A 15,152-nucleotide genomic window follows, 5' to 3' on the forward strand; every position below is an offset into this window, starting at 1 on the left:
ACCCATCCAAGTGCTAGCCCAGCCCGACAGTGCTTAACTTTAGTGATCTGACGGGAACCGGTGTTACTATTTCGGCAAGGAATTTTACTTGAGAGTTCCATTTCAAATTGCTCTGTACGCACACCATCAGGTATTTATGGAAGTAACTGCTTCCAGTGATTGTTCTCAAATTTTTCTGTTCGTGTTATCGCATTTGTTTGCAGTCAGGGTCAATTTCCTGTTCTTGCACCAAGAGTCGATCCTCTGCAGATCTTCCTGTATTTGGCTACAGTTTTCTAGCATTGGAACTTATCTGTGTACAGCAGCCTCATTCACGAAAGGCGTCTTGGAACTTTCGACATGACATGACAGCACCTACTAATGTTCTGATGTTTTATTTCTTGAATTGAAGTGTAGAAACTTTGAGATTTCTCTCTTTTTGACCTCCACCTGTCATGGCAATAATTACTGTTACCACATGCACTTTTGCTGAAGAGATGGTATGCATACCAACAATGATGGTGTCAAGAGTAGAAGTGGGCTATTAGCGAAATCATACCAATAACCATTGAATTTATTTTGTAGCACCAGTAGTAGAGTGAGATGAGATTAGGAAGATATACTGTGTGGGAATGAAGATGTTAGTTATGGCAGTGCAGAGGCTTGTGGATAATCCTTTGGATCCATGCTGACTGAAGCCATGCACTACCACTGAACTCAGACTGAATGACATAACAATTAGAAGAAACAGTCGTCTGTAGGGATCACAGAGAACTTCTGACATGCAGAACACGGTATACATGTACATATGAGATCCACCTCCTGACAGTCAGGAAGAATATGTTTACACTTGGGCGTGTAGCATGTGTCAATGTAGTTTTGTAACAGATCATAACAATATCAATTCCCGGAGCGTGGTTTATTCTTGGGGTTTTCAGTGGTAAATCAAATTCTTCCCACCTCACATTCAACTACTTCCTTTTCTCTTTCTATAGCATTGTCTTCAAGTTCGTTACTTCTGTACAGCGGTTCAATCTCTCAACTTCATCTTCTTTGTTTAGTATTGGCTTGCTACCTAAGGTATTATTTTATACAGGTGCTTCTCTTTTCTCTAAAGATTTCTTTAATTCTCCTATAGGTGTCATCTATCTTTCACCTAAACATACATGCCTCTACAGCCTTGTGTTTAACCTTTAGCCATTCTTGTCAGCCAGTTTCTGTCAATCTTTTATTTCAGACATTTGTATTCTTTCGCTTAGGTCACTTACTAAATTTTTATATTTTCTACTTTTGTCAGTTAAATTCAATATCTTTTGTTTTATAGGAGAAGTTCTAATACGAAACGTCTTTTTCCTATTTGATCCTCCTCTGCCTTCACTTTTTTTTGTCTTTCAGATGTACCCATTTGTCTTCTGTTGTATTCTTTTCCCTTTTCTCACTCAAACGTTGATGGATTCTTCTTTTTGAACTCTTAAAAGTTTCTTGTTATTTCAGGTTACCCGTTTCATATTTCCTTAATTTTCGGCCACGAGCCTCTGCACTAGCATTGCTATCATCTCCATTCCCACACACTATATCTACCAATTTTTATCTCATAGGCTGCTGATGCTACAAAATGAACGTAGTGGGTATGATTTCAGTTGTACTCTGGAGTTCATAACCAGTACATTACTTGTAGGAGCAAAGCAAAATCTGCCTCTGTAAATGTGATTTGGAGTTCAGAATATGGTATCTCTGTGTTACTATATACACTCCTGGAAATTGAAATAAGAACACCGTGAATTCATTGTCCCAGGAAGGGGAAACTTTATTGACACATTCCTGGGGTCAGATACATCACATGATCACAGTGACAGAACCACAGGCACATAGACACAGGCAACAGAGCATGCACAATGTCGGCACTAGTACAGTGTATATCCACCTTTCGCAGCAATGCAGGTTGCTATTCTCCCATGGAGACGATCGTAGAGATGCTGGATGTAGTCCTGTGGAACGGCTTGCCATGCCATTTCCACCTGGCGCCTCAGTTGGACCAGCGTTCTTGCTGGACGTGCAGACCGCGTGAGACGACGCTTCATCCAGTCCCAAACATGCTCAATGGGGGACAGATCCGGAGATCTTGCTGGCCAGGGTAGTTGACTTACACCTTCTAGAGCACGTTGGGTGGCACGGGATACATGCGGACGTGCATTGTCCTGTTGGAACAGCAAGTTCCCTTGCCGGTCTAGGAATGGTAGAACGATGGGTTCGATGACGGTTTGGATGTACCGTGCACTATTCAGTGTCCCCTCGACGATCACCAGTGGTGTACGGCCAGTGTAGGAGATCGCTCCCCACACCATGATACTGGGTGTTGGCCCTGTGTGCCTCGGCCGTATGCAGTCCTGATTGTGGCGCTCACCTGCACGGCGCCAAACACGCATACGACCATCATTGGCACCAAGGCAGAAGCGACTCTCATCGCTGAAGACGACACGTCTCCATTCGTCCCTCCATTCACGCCTGTCGCGACACCAGTGGAGGCGGGCTGCACGATGTTGGGGCGTGAGCGGAAGACGGCCTAACGGTGTGCGGGACCGTAGCCCAGCTTCATGGAGACGGTTGCGAATGGTCCTCGCCGATACCCCAGGAGCAACAGTGTCCCTAATTTGCTGGGACGTGGCGGTGCGGTCCCCTACGGCACTGCGTAGGATCCTACGGTCTTGGCGTGCATCCGTGCGTCGCTGCGGTCCGGTCCCAGGTCGACGGGCACGTGCACCTTCCGCCGACCACTGGCGACAACATCGATGTACTGTGGAGACCTCACGCCCCACGTGTTGAGCAATTCGGCGGTACGTCCACCCGGCCTCCCGCATGCCCACTATACGCCCTCGCTCAAAGTCTGTCAACTGCACATACGGTTCACGTCCACGCTGTCGCGGCATGCTACCAGTGTTAAAGACTGCGATGGAGCTCCGTATGCCACGGCAAACTGGCTGACACTGACGGTGGCGGTGCACAAATGCTGCGCAGCTAGCGCTATTCGACGGCCAACACCGCGGTTCCTGGTGTGTCCGCTGTGCCGTGCGTGTGATCATTGCTTGTACAGCCCTCTCGCAGTGTCCGGAGCAAGTATGGTGGGTCTGACACACCGTTGTCAATGTGTTCTTTTTTCTATTTCCAGGAGTGTATATACATAGTGTCGCGCGCGTAAATTCAAGTTTCAGCTAACGAGTCAAAGCACTTGTTCGGCAATACCGCCCCTGGCAGGCCGCTTGAATGTGAGAGCACGACGCCCCGATTGGCTAACTTCAATGCTAAATAACTTGGAAACGGAACAACGTATCGAATTTCTTTCTTAACATTTATGTCTCAGTACAATCTGCCCTGTAACATCCCTACAAGCATTTCACAGATTTTCTTACCACCCTATATATATATATATATATATATATATATATATATATATATATATATATATATATATATATATATATATATATATATATATATCACACCAGGTCTCTTCCAGGTACTTGATACTTAATTCCAATCAGGTCTCCGAATGAAGTACTTGAGATGCGGTGTTGAATTCACGACGTCCAGAAATATATGGCACTGTAAGACAATATCGCTTGTTTTTTAGCGATGCATATGGTGCCTTATGATGGCATAGCGGAATGCTGAAAGTGGTAGTCAAAATTAAATAAAATAACAGCTCAGTTACACGGCTGCTGGTGAATTAAAATTCGCGCAGTTGTGTCTGATCTTCTGTGTGCCAGCGGCGACTGACTCCTTCAGTGTTGCAATTCAGGATACTCTAAGATGACATGATTGACCGATTACAGTCAATCACCTCGCTGCTCAACTGGACGTCTCTGCTGGTAGTTCTGACACATTCGTCCAACAGTTGGGGTGCTGAAAGTCGTGTGGCTGCAGCCCAGATCTCGCACCTTTCGTCTTGGATCTCTTTGGCCCGATGCGGGATACACTCCACAGGAAGCAGTAGGTGGATAATGGGGAGCTTATTGAGGTAGCAAAATGTCGACTCTGACGTCGAACAGTAGTGGTATCACCCGGGAATGGTGCCCCCCCCCCCCCCCCCCCCGCTACCCCCAGTAGGGTGTAGTAAGGCTGTCGCATTGAAAGAGATTGTATTTAAGAATAGGGTTTTGTAACCAAAACAGTGGGTAATGAATGGTGTATTGGAATCCTGAATAAGAACAATTTTCTTGCAGAAAAAAGTGTGTTGCATCGCTTATTGAACATCCCTGGTAGAAGCCTACCAACGCCAGACTCACGTTGTGAAGGAATTTGATGATAGTGTAAGTATTGTGTTTGGGGATACGATACATTAATATTACTACCAATCACAAACTATTCACATATTACTTGTGTTCCCTCCCCTGGGAAGTCCTTCACAGAGTGGCAGATTACTAAACTGGCCAAAAAGAATGCAAGAATGCAATAATGCAAGAATCCCCAGTGGACATTCGCATGCTACCATTGCAATACTCTAGGGAACATATTGAATTTTCTGTTCTGTTGCCCTGAAGAAGTGATTACAGAAAATAGCTGTTCAGAAAATTACATGCATGGTCATGACAAACCGTTTAGTACCGAACCATCGACTATTACAAATACTCGAACAACATTTGTGATTCATTTATAATTTATCCGCTGTATCAAATTTTTAATAATTTCCACTATGTATATTTGTGAATAAGGCTCTCCCCATGCATGTAAAAGGGGAGATTCGGCCTTTTATCTTTTGTACGAGGTAGAACTGTGATGCGAAAATCACATCGAAAACTGGAGCAATATACAAAAACGTGTACCGTACATCAAGTGTCATCCAAATATAGAAGGTGTAATGTGTCGATGCCACCTAAAGTTGGACAGTTTCATGGATACTAATTATTACTAGATCATACTCTAAGATAGCCACAATGATATGTGCAAGAAATATTGTGCCGATGGTTTCTTTCAGTCTCTCGCGAAAGGAAACTGTTTACTAACGGAGCCCAAACCTTCCGTACGTCGTACCACTCGGCAGACTGGTCTCAGTAACCTCTGAGGTTTGTCAGTTGACCTCACATACACTGTGTATCCATGTAAGTGTTTCGGTCGAAACGCTCACCTCTATTGACATTTGTTTAAAAATGGGATAACAAAAGGATCAAGCTTTCGTTACATTTGTGTAAGTAGAATCCGCACTAAATATTTCTATTAGTACACGTTTATTAGTGTTAATTGTGTTGTAAGTAGAATACATGAATATCTTCAGGAAGCAGTGAAGATGCATGCTATGAATACAATCCAAATAAATTATTTCTATTAACCATCTTTTACTTGTTTTAGTTTTATTGTAAGTAGAAAAGATCAAGGTCGTCGTGAAGCAGTGCAGATATAAACTAGTTTCAGTTTATCCTACGAAAATTGGCAGTCACTTGTTAAGTATGAACTATAGGAAACGCTCTGTCACATATATACTTCGAGAGAATGTAAATCGGATACACACACATCTTAGCAAAGTTTACTAGCGGTGACGTACTGTAATTACGTCATTCAGATATGTTAGCGAATTGTGCTGGTCGCTAATGAAGCTTCCTCTTGTAAGTGACGATGATTCGACGATTATTTCTTATGTCATCTCTTTCAGAGATGTCGACCGTTAGATCCTATGCATTTAAAAAGAGACCAAGAGTTTTTAATATGATCATAAAATTCCTTTGTTAACGAAAAGTGGTGCAAGGTATTTCAAGTAGGACAATGTATACGGATTTCTAAATGACTTATAGACAGCGTTATCTAAGTTCTCTTGATCTTTGAATGCTTTTGCATACTCTGCACCGTGTTTCTCGGAAGTGAGGACCATTCCACTCAAGGAACTCAAGAAAACGGCGATTACTAAGCAGTGGTCCATGTCCTTCTTGAGCTCCTCGAAGGTGTAGGCCTCTGCCTGCTGTTCCAGTCCCAGACGCCGCAGCAGGCCCACCAGCGTGCTGTGGTACTCGCGCAGCAGGTCCTCCATGTGGTGCCGGTGGACGTCTTCGCTGGCGCTCGAGTACAGGAAGTACAGCAGGTCTGAGGCCGGGCTGGTTACTGATGAACACTGTAATGCCACCAAACAGTCAGCTATTAGGTAAATTTCTACGGAGTACGTCGACTTTCACAAGTACAGAGTTTAGAAGTTTTCGAACTACGTTTCAACTTCAGCTACTGTAAATTATTAATATCAAACAGTGATAGCTGATTTCAAATGAAGAGCCGTGGAAGATCACTGAGCAGCTCGTAGCCAGTTTATAGGCAAACAAGTGAAAGAGGGAGTAGTTACACTGGAGTATTGCTCATCAGTGTGGGATCCGTACCAGGTCGGCTTGAGAGAGGAGATAGAGAAGATCCAAAGAAGAGCGGCGCCTTTCGTCACAGGGTTATTTGGTAAGCGTGATAGCGTTACGGAGATGTTTAGCAAACTCAAGTGGCAGACCTGGCAAGAGGGGCGCTCTGCATCGCGGTGTACCTTGCTGTCCAGGTATCGAGAGGGTGCGTTTCTGTATGAGGTATCGAATATATTGCTTCCCCCTACTTATACCTCCCGAAGAGATCACGAATATAAAATCATAGAGATTCGAGAGCGCATGGAGGCTTTTCGGCAGTCGTTCTTCCCGCAAACCACACGCGACTGGTACAGGAAAGAGAGGTAATGACACCGGCACACACCGTTGGTTTTTTTTTCCTTTATTGAATTTCAATTCCCCCCCCCCCCCCCAAGGGGGCGGGCTGGCAGCAGCTTAGTATGCCGCTCTTCAGTCTACAGACTTTGTTAGAAAAATGAAGAGAATAAATAATAAAAACAGGCGATAAAATCGGAGACTTAAAGAGTAACATGTCGAAAAGAAATCGTGGAACTTAAAACACAGAACAGAGGGATGATGACGCTAAGAAAATTCATACAAAGCAGACAGGTAAAACAATAGACAGACATTTAAAAAAACACGGCGACAGTCTGGTTTCTGTTCGCAAAAGACATAAAATTCACACCCAGCATGGTTTCTGTTCGCAACACGAGAAAGACGAACAACGCTGAACAGTCACTGGAACACTGCACTAAAAAGTTGGCAAATGTGACAGACCACAGCCGAGAGCAGGTGGGGGGAAACTGGACAGATGTTGGGAAAAAAAGGGGGGAGCTGGGAAAGGAGCTGATGGAGGATGAGGACCCATAAGAGGGGTGGGGGGCGCTGGGCAGACGCGACAGGGAGTGGGGTAGGCAGAGGAGGGGAATACAAAAGGACTCAGGGGGGGGGAGAAGGGAGGTAGGGAGAGGTTTAGTGGGGAGAAAACAGGACGGAAGGGGGGAAGAGGGAGCCCAGGGAAAGGACAGAGGAAAGGAGGGGGAGTGAGGATCTGAGTTGATAGGAGGGATAAATGGAGGGAGAGAGGGCATCATCCGTGAGGGGGAGTTGATGGAAGCCACCTTGGGAAAGGAGATGTAGGGTGTAGAGATGGAGGGTAGGGGGGACACAACGGTGAAGACATGGCAGGGGTCGGGGATGGGAGAGGAGAGGAGCAACCAGGGGGTGAGGAGGTTCGAGACAGTGGGAGGTGTAGAGGATGCGGGTATGTTTGAGGAATAGGAGCAGATGGGGGAAAGGAATGAGATCATAGAGAATCCACGTGGGGGACGGGATGCGTATACAGAAGGCGAGGCGGAGTGCATGAAGCTCAAGGATCTGGATGGACTTATAGAATTTGGGGGGGCAGATATCCAGACAGGACTGGCATAACAGAGGATGGGACGGATTAACGATTTGTAGGTGTGGAGGATGGTAGAGCGGTGCAACCTTATGTCCAGCCAGAGAGGAGTTTGAGGATCAGAGGCGGTTGTGGGCTTTGGATTGGATGGAGCGGAGATGAGGGATCCAGGTGAGGTGACGGTCAATGGTAAGGCCAAGGTAGGTGAGGGTGGGGGTGAGGCAGACAGGACAGGCGCAGACAGTAAGGGAGAAATCCAGGAGCCAGAAGGAGCGAGTGGTACGACCTACGATGATTGCCTGGGTTTTGGAAGGGTTGAGTTTCAGGAGCCAGTGGTTACACCATGCAGCAAAAAGGTCAAGGTGATTCTGGAGAAGGCGTTGGGACCGTTGGAGGTAGGAGCGACGGCGAGGAAGGCGGTGTCATCAGCATATTGCAAGAGGTGTACTGGAGGGGGAGGGGGTTGGGGCATATCTGCCGTGTACAGGAGGTAGAAGAGAGGGGAGAGGACAGAGCTCTGGGGCACACCAGCAGAGGGGTAGAAGGTGTGGGAATTGGTATTATGGATGGTAACATAGGAGGGGCGGTGGGAGAGGAAGGAGGCCACCAGACGGATGTAGTTGATAGGAAGGGCGTAGGTTTGGAGTTTAAACAGGAGACAGGGATGCCAGACACGGTCGTAGGCCTTTTCGAGGTCAAGGGAGACAAAACTGGCGGAGCGACGGGAGTTAAGCTGGAAGGAGAGGAGATGAGTGAGGCGGAGGAGTTGGTCATCAGCAGAGAAGGAAGGTCGAAGGCCACATTGGGTGTTTGGAAGGAGGTGGTTTTGGCGGAGGTGGTGATGGATGCGCCGGGAAAGGATGGATTCCAAGAGCTTGCTGAACACTGATGTGAGACAGATAGGACGATAGGAAGAGGCATCAGATGGAGGCTTGTTGGGTTTGGAGAACATCAGGATATGGGAGGTTTTCCACAGGCCAGGATAGAAGCCAGTGGCAAGCATGACATTGTAGAGGGTGGCAAGGATTGAAAGGAAGGAGGGAGGGCAGTGTTTGAGGTGGCGGTAGGTAACGCAGTCGTGACCGGGAGCAGTCTTGCGTTTAGTGCGGACTGTGAGGCTGATGTCCTGTGTAGTGATGGGAGTGTTCAGTTCAGATGGTGGTGTGGGGCCCAAGTACTGGAAGCTAGGAGCAAAGGGAGGAACAGAGGTATTTGTACGGTCCATGACGTCAGGGAAGAGGGAACAATCAAAATGGGGATCATCTGGGATGGAAAAAACATTGGAGAGGTGAGACGCAAAGTGGTTGGCCTTACTGAGGAAAGGGACGGTCATTAAGGAGGATAGGGTACTGGGGGTGGGGCGGTTCCCAGTAAGGCGGTGGGAAGCAGACCAATACTTGGAAGAGTTTATGGGGAGTGTGGTGTTGAGTTGTGTACATGTCTGGCGCCAGGCATGGCGTTTCTTCGCAGTAAGCAGGTTGCGGATGTGTCATTGTAATTGCCGGTGGCGGGTAAGTGTATCCCGGTCACGAGTGCGGAGAAAAGAGCAGTAGAGGCGGCGGGACTCTCGAAGGAGAAGGACGGCCTGTGGAGACAAGGCGGAGCGGTGAGGGTGGATGGCTTTGGTGGGGATATGGGTGGCGACGGCGTCAGACAAGGTCTGGTGCAGGAAGGCAGCAGTGCGAGAGATGTCATCAGGAGATTGGAGGGTAAGGGCGTGGCCATCAACCTGTGTATGGAGTCCCAGTAGGCATACCAGTTGGCATGGGAGTAATCATGGACAAGTTTAGGAGGGACGTCAGGGCGAGGGGCGTTGCAGGGATGGCGACCATTAGAGATAGTGAGGAGAACAAGAGCTTGGTCACTGCCAGTGAGTTCAAGGACTTCTGCGGTGATGCACCCAAGGAGGTTTTGAGAGGCAAGGACCACATCAGGAGTGGTGTTGGATTCGGCTCGGGTGTGCTGAGGCAGGGGAACCAGGTCTCCCTGCAGAGTGGTGAGAAACTGATGCCACCGCTGGAGGTCGGCAGGATCACAGCTGTGGATATTGAGGTTGGCAGCAATCACGTAGGTGGAGAAGGTGTGGTCAATGTGGGCCAGGAAATCGTATGGGATGGGGGTGCCAGGCCGGACATAAATGGTGGCACAGGTGATGGTAAGGGTGGGGAAGAAGAGGCTGAGGGTGAGATGCTGGGCAGGATTGTTAAGGAGAGGTTGGAACCAGACAGGGAGGTGCTTGAGGTGGCCTATAGCAACTCCGCCACACACCAGAGGGTATGGGTTATCGGTGCCGTGTAGGGTGTAAGGAGCCGTGGAGACGGAGACACGGGGTTGAAGGAAGGTTCCATTTAGGACGAAGGCATCCACGCGGTGCTGACGGAGGTTGTGAAGGAAGAGGAGTTTGTGGGTTGGCAGGGAGCGAATGTTGTGGTACAGGAGACGGTAGGGTTTGTGTACCATGGGAGGGGAGAGTTAGACGAGGGGGTGAGGGGGGTGAAGGTGAAGTGGGCCTGGTTGTGGGAGTATGTGGCATAGGTGGTAAGATGGAAGATGGAACGGGCAGCGAGGGTGATTTATGAAAGAGTGTGTGAGCGCTGGAAGGGGTGGATGTTTTGGAGCACAATGGTGGTGAAACGGATTATGTCCTCGGCAGTAGGGGGAGGGCGGAGCGAGTTGTTGGGGTGGATGGGATCACCAACAGGACAGACAGGAATGGTGAGCTCAGGGGTGACTGGTGGAGGTTTCGCTTTACACTTCGAGGAGTAGGTATGATGTCGTTCGTTGCAAGTGTTGCAGGAGGGGGGAGAGGTGAGGTTGGGGCAATTCTTGAGGAAGTGTGAAGCTTTGCAGTGGGGACAAGTAGGGGGGTTCTTGCAGGCAGAGGTAATGTGGTTAGCAGCGGTAGGATTGGACTGGGGAACGGGAGGGGTCCACCTTATGATGGCGATTGTAGATGAGGGCTCCCACAGTGAGGAGGGGGTCAATGGGAGAGGAGTATTCGGTGAATATCCGCATGAGAAAAGTCGGCCTGGCATCATTGAAGATGTGATGGGCCGAGCGGATTTCAATGTCCGGCCGGGAGTTGAGTTCCGCCAACACCTCAGCCTCTGTGATCACGGGGCTAAGCTTCGTTATCACAGCGGTGAAGGTTGGCGGACGTTGGGGAGGCTGACGGGGAGAGGACGGGGTGTGGTAGGGGGTGAGGGTTGCATGTTGGCCAAATTGGATACGGGGGATGTGGGAGAGGAGATAGGTGTGGAAGGAAGCATTGGTGGATTTAATGAGGACCGAGTCCTTGTGAGGAATCAGAAGGGAGATGGGGGCATTGGGGTAGTATTTCCGGATGGCGAGGGTGAGGGAGTGAGCATCAAGGAATTGAGGGTCAGGATTGGAGAGGACAAAGGTGTGGGTGGGAGGCATGGTGAGGGCGGGGGTCGGGACCGCGTCCATGGGGGTGGGTGGGTCACAGGGATTGGGGTTTTTTTTGGAGGAGACTTCGGGGGAAGGGTCAACATTCGGGCGCTTTGAAGGTTTCGTGGTCACGACCGGGTGTAGAGGGGGCAGGGGGATGGGTTGCAGGGGGAGATGGCGTGGGGCAGGACCACCCTGAGCAGCGGATGATGCAGACGGAGGGGGCGTGGGTGTCACAGAGACTGTGGAATGCCGAGCCGAAATACGTGCTGGCTTGGAGCCCGTCGGAGGCGGTGCAGGGAGCGGCGGAAAGTCAGTAGCTGTCGATGGGGTGACAGTGATAGGGAAGAAGGAGTTGGGGGTGGTTACAGCCGAAAGTGTCGCAGGGGTGGGGTGGACAGGGAGAGAAGGAAGGACGGGAAGTGGGGTGGAGGATGAGCTCCATGTGATGGTGGTTGGAGCAGCGGAGGGAGAGGTGAAAATGATAGTGGTGGTGGGTTGGGAGATAGTGGCGGCGCGCGAGAAGGGGGGCGGCGGCGGCGGCGGCGGCGGCGTTGGCGGCGTTGGCGGCGGCGGCGGCGGCGGCAGGCGGCGACCAGGCGGCGACGGCGGCGGCGCGGCGGCAGGTGGCGGCGGCGACCAGGCGGCTACCGAACGGCGGCGGCGACGGCGGCGGCGGCGGCGAGCACCGGCAGGCGGCGACCAGGCGGCGGCGGTGGCGGCGGCGGCGGCGGCGGTGGCGGCACGGTGGCGGCAGGCGGCGACGGCGGTGGCGGCGGCGGCGGCGGCGAGCACGGGCAGGCGGCGACCAGGCGGCGGCGGCGGCGAGGAGGACCGGACAGCGAGCAGATGACACGGCAAGGAAATGGTGGGGATCTTCCACGTCGAAGATGCACCCTCAGAGTAGCCCAGGCAGTGAAAGTCTTTGATGAAGAAATGAGGGGATCCAACCCTCGAATGCACCGTTAGGTGGTTTGCAGAGCATGAATGTAGATGTAGATGTAGTTAGTGGGAACCTAGCGTTCTGCCCTGCCAAACAGAAGAATGTGTCAGGTCTGGAAGAAGAAACATGGAGTGGATACAGACTACTAGCAAGTGTACCCCGAGTCATTTGTCGTGAAGTCTGAAAACTATTTCGTCATTCACCGCAGAACTAACGTACTTTCCGTTCCCCTTTCCCTGCAGAGGTCGTGACGCAATTTTATGACGTATTATAACTGTGTATCACGCCGCTACTCTAACCTGTATGATGGAATTCGCTTCCAGAGGTCTTATCGAGTGATATACAGGGTGGTCAATTCATAGTGACCGGGCCAAATATCTCATGAAATAATCATCAAACGAAAAAACTACAAAGAACGAAGCTCGTCTAGCTTGAAGGAAGAAAACAGATGTCGTATGGTTGGCCCGCTAGATGGCGCTGCCATATGTCAAACGGTTATCAACTGCTTTTTTAAAATAGGAACCCCCATTTTTTATTACATAATCGTGTAGTACGTAAAGAAATCTGAATGTTTTAGTTTGACCACTTTTTTCCATCTGTGATAGATGGCGCAGTAAGAGTTCAAATGGTTCTGAACACTATGGGACTTAACTTTTAAGGTCATCAGTCCCCTAGAGCTTAGAACTACTTATACGTAACTAACCTAAGGGCATCACCCACATCCATGCCCGAGGCAGGATTCCAACCTGCGACCGTAGCGGTCGCGCGGTTTCAGACTGTAGCGCCTAGAACCGCTCGGCGATACCGGCCGTCCGCAGTAAGTCACAAACGTATAAGTACGTGGTATCACGTAACATTCCGTCAGTGCCGACGATATTTGCTTCGTGATACATTACCCGTGTTAAAATGGACCGTTTACCAATTGCGGAAAGGGTCCATATCGTGTTGATGTACGGCTATTGTGATCAAAATGCCCAACGGGCGTGTGCTATGTATGCTGCTCGGTACCCAGGACGACATCATTGAAGTGTCCGGACCGTTCACCGGATAGTTACGTTATTTAAGAAAACAGAACGTGTTCAGCCACATGTGAAACGTCAGCCACGACCTGCAACAAATGATGATGCCCAAGTAGGTGTTTTAGCTGCTGTCGCGGCTAATCCGCACATCAGTAGCATAAATATTGCACGAGAATCGGGAGTCTCAAAAACGTCAGTGTTGAGAATGCTACAACAACGTCGATTGCACCCGTACCATATTTCTGTGCACCAGAAATTGCATGGCGACGACTTTGAACGTCGTATACAGTTCTGCCACTGGGGACAAAAGAAATTACGGGACGATGACAGATTTTTTACACGCGTTCTATTTAGCGTCGAAGCGTCATTCACCAACAGCGGTAACGTAAACCGGCGTAATACGCACTATTGGGCAACTGAAAATCCACGATGGCTGGAACATCAGCGTCCTTGGCGGTTTAACGTGTGGAGCGGCATTATGGGAGGAAGGATAATTGGCCCCCATTTTATCGATGGCAATCTAAATGGTGCAATGCATGCTGATTTCCTACGTAATACTCTGCCGATGTTACTACAAGATGTTTCACTGCATGACAGAATGGCGATTTACTTCCAACATGATGGATGTCCGGCACATAGCTCGCATGCGGTTGAACCGGTGTTGAATAGCATATTTCCTGACAGGTGGATTGGTCGTGGAACCACCATACCATGGCCCGTACGTGCACCGGATTTCTTTCCGTGGGGAAAGTTGAAGGATATTTGCTATCGTGATGCACCGTCAACGCCTGACAACATGCGTCAGCGCATTGTCAATGCATGTGCGAACATTACGGAAGGCGAACTACTCGCTGTTGAGAGGGATGTCATTACACGTACTGCCAAATGCATTGAGTTTGACGGATACCATTTTGAGCATTTATTGCATTAATGTAGTATTTACAGCTAATCACGCAGTAACAGCATGCGTTCTCAGAAATGATAAGTTCACAAAGGTACATATATCACGTTGGAACAACCGAAATAAAATGTTCAAACGTAACTACGTTTTGTACTATAATTTAAGAAAACTACCTGTTATCAAATGTTCGTCTAAAATTGTGAGCTATATGTTAGTGATTATTACAGCGCCATCTATCACAAAGCGAAAAAAGTGGTCCAACGATAAAATTCATCAGAATACAGTCTCACGTGGAATGTCGTCTTGCATTTATGCATTAGTAATCACTGTATAATATAAAGGTAAATTAAAAGATTCATGAGACTGGATCCGTGTTACAGGTCTAAAAAATCAGGTCTTTTAACCAGGAGCGTGGACGAGTTAGAAGCGGCCACAGAAAGACATCGGCGTTCGTAGTTTTGCCATTTAGCACTTTCGGCTGACGTATCAGTGACATCTATCCGCGAGCTGTGTGCAAATTCGAACCGAGTACCCTACAAGTGCATTCGACTGACCGCTGCTCAACGGCAGTTACTGGCCACGCCAGCCTTAAATTCTCTCTCTTTTCTGATGCAGCACGGTTTCATTTAGGGGGATGTGGGAATTCGCAGAGTTCTGAAAACTCTCGTCAATTACAGCAGGAGGCTCTGCACGATGTGGAAACGGGAACGAGATGCGCGTTTACTACAGCACCAAGTACTGGACCGAGCTTCCTGTCAAACCATAACCGCTGTGGCGCGTCTGCCGCGGGGCACTGGCTGCCAAATGTTTGTCCGCCAGCCGTGCGGGGTGGCTGCGCGGTCTTAGGCGCCTTGTCATGGTTCACGTGGCTCCCCTCGTCGGAGGTTCGAGTTCTCTCTCTGGCATGTGTGTGTGAGTTGTCTTTAGCGTAAGTTAGAGTAAGTAGTGTGTAAGCCTAGGGACCGATGACCTCAGCAGTTTGGTGCCATACGAACTTACCACAAAGTTTGCAAAAAATTTTTCTACCGGCCACGCATTTCAAACGCCTTTAGCTACATTCGAACCGCGGTAGGGCCAAGAAATCAGCTACCAGACCATCAGCTGGCGAAGCGAGTGGCCTTGACAAAATCTCATCTATCTCGTACAGCTAGCATTGGCG

The 15,152-nt window shown here is 49.2% G+C and overlaps 1 protein-coding gene across 1 annotated transcript in view; it reads right to left on the reverse strand.

Moving 5' to 3' along the window:
- Positions 1–5,354: 5,354 nt before the first annotated feature.
- LOC126455615 (uncharacterized) overlaps positions 5,355–15,152 on the reverse strand; it is a 49,690-nt gene continuing 39,892 nt past the window's right edge. Inside the window, exon 3 of the mRNA XM_050091378.1 lies at positions 5,355–6,076. Within this exon, the coding sequence (XP_049947335.1) occupies positions 5,681–6,076 (396 nt within the window). The 3' untranslated portion in view covers positions 5,355–5,680. The remainder of the gene's footprint in view (positions 6,077–15,152) is intronic.

The sequence above is a fragment of the Schistocerca serialis genome, chromosome 2 (genome assembly GCF_023864345.2).
Source record: "Schistocerca serialis cubense isolate TAMUIC-IGC-003099 chromosome 2, iqSchSeri2.2, whole genome shotgun sequence".
Lineage (NCBI taxonomy): Eukaryota > Metazoa > Arthropoda > Insecta > Orthoptera > Acrididae > Schistocerca > Schistocerca serialis.